This window comes from Cavia porcellus, unplaced genomic scaffold, assembly GCF_034190915.1.
Source record: "Cavia porcellus strain 051 isolate PalLab524CR breed Dunkin Hartley unplaced genomic scaffold, mCavPor4.1 scaffold_14, whole genome shotgun sequence".
Taxonomy (NCBI): domain Eukaryota; kingdom Metazoa; phylum Chordata; class Mammalia; order Rodentia; family Caviidae; genus Cavia; species Cavia porcellus.
The window spans coordinates 10,984,960-10,990,967 of NW_026947497.1; the positions used below are offsets into that span (position 1 = coordinate 10,984,960).

The 6,008-nt window shown below is 41.3% G+C and overlaps 1 protein-coding gene across 6 annotated transcripts in view; it reads left to right on the forward strand.

Annotated features, from left to right (window-relative positions):
* The window catches only part of Fam241a (family with sequence similarity 241 member A), a 30,213-nt gene extending 24,820 nt beyond the window's left edge, over positions 1-5,393 (forward strand). The window contains exon 3 of one of the 6 annotated variants that reach the window (XR_010051425.1): positions 2,229-2,490. Coding sequence is in view for 1 of the 6 variants with exons in the window: in XM_063260630.1 (XP_063116700.1) it covers positions 2,229-2,474 (246 nt within the window). In the remaining 5 variants the exon portion in view is untranslated. Of the gene's footprint in view, positions 1-2,228 lie in introns of all 6 variants that reach the window. The other 5 variants (XR_010051426.1, XR_010051427.1, XR_010051424.1 and 2 more) reach the window with 5 other exon arrangements.
* The last annotated feature ends 615 nt before the right edge of the window (positions 5,394-6,008 follow it).

The window sequence follows — 6,008 nt, forward strand, 5'->3', positions numbered from 1 at the left end:
TACTGCCCATTTCCTTTAACACATTCTCCAGTGTCACCGCTGAATTGTTTGAACCTGCTGTTCAGTTCATGGCTGGATATCCTTGGTGCTCCTAAGGAATTTCATTTGTGAAGATACATCACAGCATTCTTGTAGTGATTTTTTCCACTTTATTAGACTGCTCCATTTAAGTACAGCAATAAGGTGTTAAAATTTCAGTAAATATTAAATCAAGTTGATAGGTTCATTGTGCTGTTTTTGTACTTCTGTGTAATGTGTACATATAATTAAAAAGAAAAAGAAGAGAAAGCAGCTGGCCTGAGCTCATTCTTGGTGATCTTTCATCTGTAGTCTCAATCCCACCAGCTGCTGGTGGAGACACTGTACCACTTAACAGAGATAATAAAATAATTGCTAGCTAAGTATTGGAGAATGGAAGGCAGCAGAAAGCACTGAGATGGTAATCAAATGATAGTCACAAGACCAGTGTCACAAGCATCTCCCTGAAACTTGTGAGAAAGGCAGATTTGCAGAGTCCAAGCCTCATCCTGGCAGTCTGCTCTTACAAGCTCTCAAAGGCATGCTAAAGTTTAAATACCACAAAGATAGCAACTACCAGAAGGAGCCACTACTCCTGGGGCGGGGGCAGCAAACAAAAGACAAAATTTACTAAAACTGAGAGGGTTGAGGAAGGGCCCCATAATGCTGAAACTCATGCTTCTGAGAACAGCTCAGCACTCACCACCAATCCCAGCGTCTTTGAGTTTAGGGAGGCCCCACAGACTAGAGCACCAGATGTCTGAGGAGGGGGGAATCCAAAGGCTGCACACTGAGGCAGGTTCTGTGGATGCTTAGAACCTCCTGGATGGCCATTGGCTTGTCACTGCTGGAAGGAACTGCTGCTACCAGAGCGCGGAACTGTTCATCAGGGATCCAGGAACCCACCCAAGGCAACAAGAGACCAAAGTCACTCCTTTCTTCTATATCTAGACAGTGTTTATCCACTCCCTGTATTGGCAGAACCCAGCAGGGAGCCAGAAGTGTTTGGAAAATTCTAAAATGTGGATATTTTTCATTACCAAAATAAAATACCTGAGTCAGGCTCACTTTATAAAGAAAAGAGGTTTTTTGAACTCACAGTTTGGGATAATGAAACCTAGATGGCTTGGCAAGGGCTTCCCTAGGGCTGCCTGGGCTCAAGGTGGATTGCATGGCAGGGGCTTGTGCTAGAGGAAGAGAGGACGCAGGGAGGCAGGGAGCCAAGGGAACTGGGTGGGATGGGGAGCAGGCTTTTGTAACAGTCCTTTTGCCAGAATTAACCAGGGTACCCAGGAAATACCTTAGTCCCTTTGAGGGGCATCCTCAGGTGTTATAGCTTTTACCTCCCTGCACTGAAAACCAAGCTCCTAACAAACATACCTCTAATGGGAAACAGAATCCAAACCCAAAAACTGAGTTTAAAGCTAAGAGATAATAGCTTAATAATCGGCATCATGGTTCATAGGATTGAGATAGCAGAAATAGTAAATAGTTTTTCTTGGCACTGGCTTCTAGATAAGACTTATGCTCTTACTGTAGAAATCCTTCAAACTACTTGTTTTTATTAGATTAACAGGAGGCACTTGGGGCTTGGTAGCAGTTAGACAGGAAACTGTGCACGGCCCACCGTGAGATCTGCCTCGTGGAGGCTCACGCTGAGCCATCACGGCAGTAATAGCTGAGAACTGCTCACAAGCCAAGGCACTGTTTATTCATGTCTTGGCGTTAGAGGAGTGGACTACAGAGAAGTTACCTGGACAGCAGGCAGAAGTCCAACTCACAAAACTGGAGTAGCAGAAGCGGTTCTATAAGCAGGGCCACTGACAAAGAGAATCCCACACAGGAGCCTTCACTGAAGCACCCATCTGGGTGCAATTCCAAGAAACCAGAGAATCAGAAAGAGTTTCTGACTCATTTCTTCATTTGTAAATCAGTGTCCTGTGGTGGGAGGATCAGCCAATGTTGATTCCACAGAGGTCGGCAAATTAGTGCTGTCCTCCTCCTAAGAGGGCAGGTATGGGCAGTGCTGTATATGTCAGGCAGAAGGAACATTCCTGTTGGGTTAACAAGCACTCACTAAATGATTATCAGAAGTATGCCCAGTATCTTCAAAGATAGGAAAGAATCGTGAGATAGCTGTTACTTTCGAAAAGACCTTTCATAAGTCCATTTTATGTTCATATTTTGTTTTGCCTTTTTTCTCTCTTCAGGATATTGAAGAATCACAAAACCACACTGCTGAGCCTGTTGCAGATGATTACAAAAAGATGGGAACACTTTTTGGCGAACTGAACAAAAATCTCCTCAACATGGGCTTCACAAGGATGTATTTTGGAGAGCTAATTGTGGAGCCAGTAGTGGTCATTTTCTTTTGGCTGATGCTTTGGTTCCTTGGCCTACAAGCCCTTGGACTAGTGGCTATGCTGTGCATTGTCATTATTTGTGTTCAGCAGTAAAACGTGGTCAACTGAATTGCTGGACATTTGGTAGCAGTGTGTGTAACAGATGAAGTTATATGTTTCGGCTTTTTGAAAGCCAAAAATGTTTGACTTGATTCAGAATGTGTGGCTGGCTGTTTTATAATTAAATTTCTAAGTGACTGTTGTTCACAACAAAACTAAACTCTTGGTTATGACAAAGTTGGACACATATTTTGAATATACATAGCTTTTTCAAAACCCTTGTTTCGCTCCTATGATCTGTACCCACTTTTAGACACCTCTGACACTCTGCTACATCTTAATTAACACTACCAGACAGCAGGGGAAATAATACATGAAGTTCAAGTCAAGCAATATAGTTTTTATAAAGAGTTCAATAAAACATTTTAGAAGAAAAAGGAAATGAGCTTGAAAGTTTTAATTTGAAAGCTGCACCACCTCCAACTTCATCAGATAATTCTGTTATTTGAGGAATACTTGTATTGGTATTGTCCTTGCTCAGCCCAAGCCAAGATTAAATGATAGTTATCATACACTACCTTAATTAGTGGTAAAAATGAACAAAGCTAGCACATTTTCTAAAGATTGAAAAGAATATGTTTATTATTGCTGGGGAAAGTTCTCAGGCTAAATACTCTTTCTTAATAGCATAATGCCTGGCCCTAGAGTTTCTTCAGTATATCATTTGAGGTTGTAGACAGTTTTGGTGCTAATTACTTTTTGTGAGTGTTTGAAGTCTCATCAGCCAAGCCCATAGCTGGCTGTACCCCATGGTAATACATAGTTTGTTGTATCCAACAAGTTGCAGATTTTTCTTAGACATTTTCAGTGTATTTTTTTCAAAAATTTATAATTTTATACTTTTTTATAACAATTGTTCTAAGATTTAAAACTATATATTTACTATCTTAACATGAATCCCCCCCCCGAAACTGATCTATAATTTATAGGTATTCTAAGAAAAACTTTCAGGTCACTTTTCTTTGATATCTGTATTGGAAAGTATAGTAGTATAATACAAAATCAGATCCTTAAATTTGACACTTAACAGCCAATTATAATATTCTTCCAAATCTAAAGCCAAATCACTAAGTACTTGGCTGCCATGTTATAAATGTGTATTAATTTAGCAGTGTGAGATTTTATTTAAGTATATTTTGAAAATAGAATATGACTTTAGTGATATTTTTGATTTTCCTAGAGAACCTAAAATCTTTACACTTTCAAGAACAAAAGAATGGTAGTTAAGGTAATTATCTAGAAGTCTGAGTACCTAGGCAGTGGGCATTTTCATTTTGGGTGTGGCAATAACCAAAACCTGTAAGAGTGTTTGCTGTTCCACTCTGTAAAGTTTCTGACCAATCTAGTTTTAAAAATTTATTCTGCGAGTTCTTACCATCTTTTATGCTGAAAGAAAATCTTTAAAAGGAAAACATTTAGTTTAGATTTCTAAAATCAGACAACTCTAAACAATACCAATCAGGGACAGAAAGAAGCATTTTACATTTGTATAAATACAGATCTTTTAAAATTTGACTTCTGAAAAACAAAACGCTTTGTACTGTATTATTGTGTTTTTATTAGGTTTACAATATTTTTATAGCAAACTTAATGAGCTTAGTGTAAGTGCGTTTGGAAAACGTTTTCATTTGTATACAGTACATTTGCAAGATTTTCAGTAGATGTGAGATTTTTTTGATATTTGCATAAAATATTAATATGTGCATTCTTTTATAAAACTACCTGGACTTTTAATTTCCCTTAGGAATGCAAAACAATGTAGTATAATAATAACCACTCTGGGTCCACCAGCACCTGTGGTTGCCTGCTGTACGCGAGTTCCCATGTCATTCAGTCCGATGTGCGGACTGTGCCTCTGCGCACTGGTGTTTAATGGGGTGTTATTAGATTAGAGAGAGAAATGGGGAGTGTGCTGCTGCTCTCCTTTCTACCTGTGTCGTTGGTTTATGCAGTATGCCATCAAATCTTTTGGTCTCATGTAGGAGAAAATTACGTTTATTTGAGGAAGATTAAATATTTTCTTTAAAGAAATATATTACACTATAGAATGTACAAATGTCTTGACATGAAACTTAATTTCTTTGGTTCATGGTATAAGAAATTAGATTGAAAATTATTCTTAGTTATTTCAACCTCAAATCTAAGCCAGAGAAACTGTTAAATGCCAAAAAGAAACAGAAGATGGGATACAAAGGTTATTAGATAATTAATGTGTACTTCGCCCAGAGGAAAGGGTCAGATCTGTGAATACTGAATACAGTGGCTACATGAGAAAATCAACCTCCCATTACTGTAAACCTGCTCAGTGCCCGTCCTGGTGAGCTTGATCCATGCTGAGCCCCGGGGCCCTGGCCGGGGGCTGGACTGGCCTGCGGCCCGCTGTGCAGCTTCAGCCCTCAGTGACACCAGGTCTGCAGCTTATCCGGCGGGGTGGGGTGAGCACAGCAAGCAGACCTGCAGCCCTGGCTGCTTCCCGGTGCCTTCTTCATGCCTGTGGACAGGAAAGAGAACCAGAAGGGATGTCGTGGTGTGAAAGACACGCGTGTGCGTGTCTCCCTGCTGACCCTGCAGAGCCATGGCTCCCTTCGGGAGCATCTCCTTTCATCCGCTGATCCCAGAGCAAACCCTGGCCTGCTTGGGGAGCTGGAACGGCACTGAGGGTGCGGTGTCCTGGATGCAGACAGAGCTGGACACAGAAGCGGGCACTGGTACTCCGGCCAGGGTCCCCGGTCACTTAAGCCCAGATTGCCGGGCACTGGGCAGTCGAGGGCGGCTAGTAGATTAAATTTTAAGTTATTTTACAAATGTTCATTGATTTCAAGTTATTTAAAATGAGCTCAATTTCCAATCTTGTTTTGAAATTCTGTATCACTTGTATTTTTTTATTCTCTATAAAATAAAATGCTCTCAGTACCAGCGTGTGGCTTTACAAGGTGAAGGAAGAAGAAAACAAACCAAGTAAGACTCATATCGGTTAGTACCTTTAGTGCTAACTGCCAAGGATGTAAAATAATACACGAATTCATCTTCAGGATTAGTAGCAGACCTAGAGTCCTTTCAATCCATTTCTCTGCCCGGCACTTAATGTCCGGTGCTTCTTGGGGCTCAGTCCAACATCCTGCCCTTTCAGCACTCTCCACCCTGCCTGGAGCAATGTCACCACAACCCTAGCTTGGAGTACCATTCCCATGCTAGCAAGTCCCCCGCTGTCTCTCCGGGTCAGAGTGCTACACAGACTACTCGGTGTTGACACTTGGTTATCCCTGAGACCGCAGCGTGTCCAGAAAGAGCTCAGCACCCTTCAGCCAAGTATTATGCTGTGTAACCTTCCAAACTAATGACACCATTCTCTCCTCAGTTGCTCAAGTAGGAACTGGAGAGGGATCCTTAACCAGTCTCCCCTGCACGCCCACCTATAACCAATCACAGTACCAAGTCCTATTTCATTCCTAAAAGTGTCTGAAATCTATTTCTCTTCATTCCCAGCATCCCTTAGAGCTTACCATAATCACCTCACCTGGAATTCTA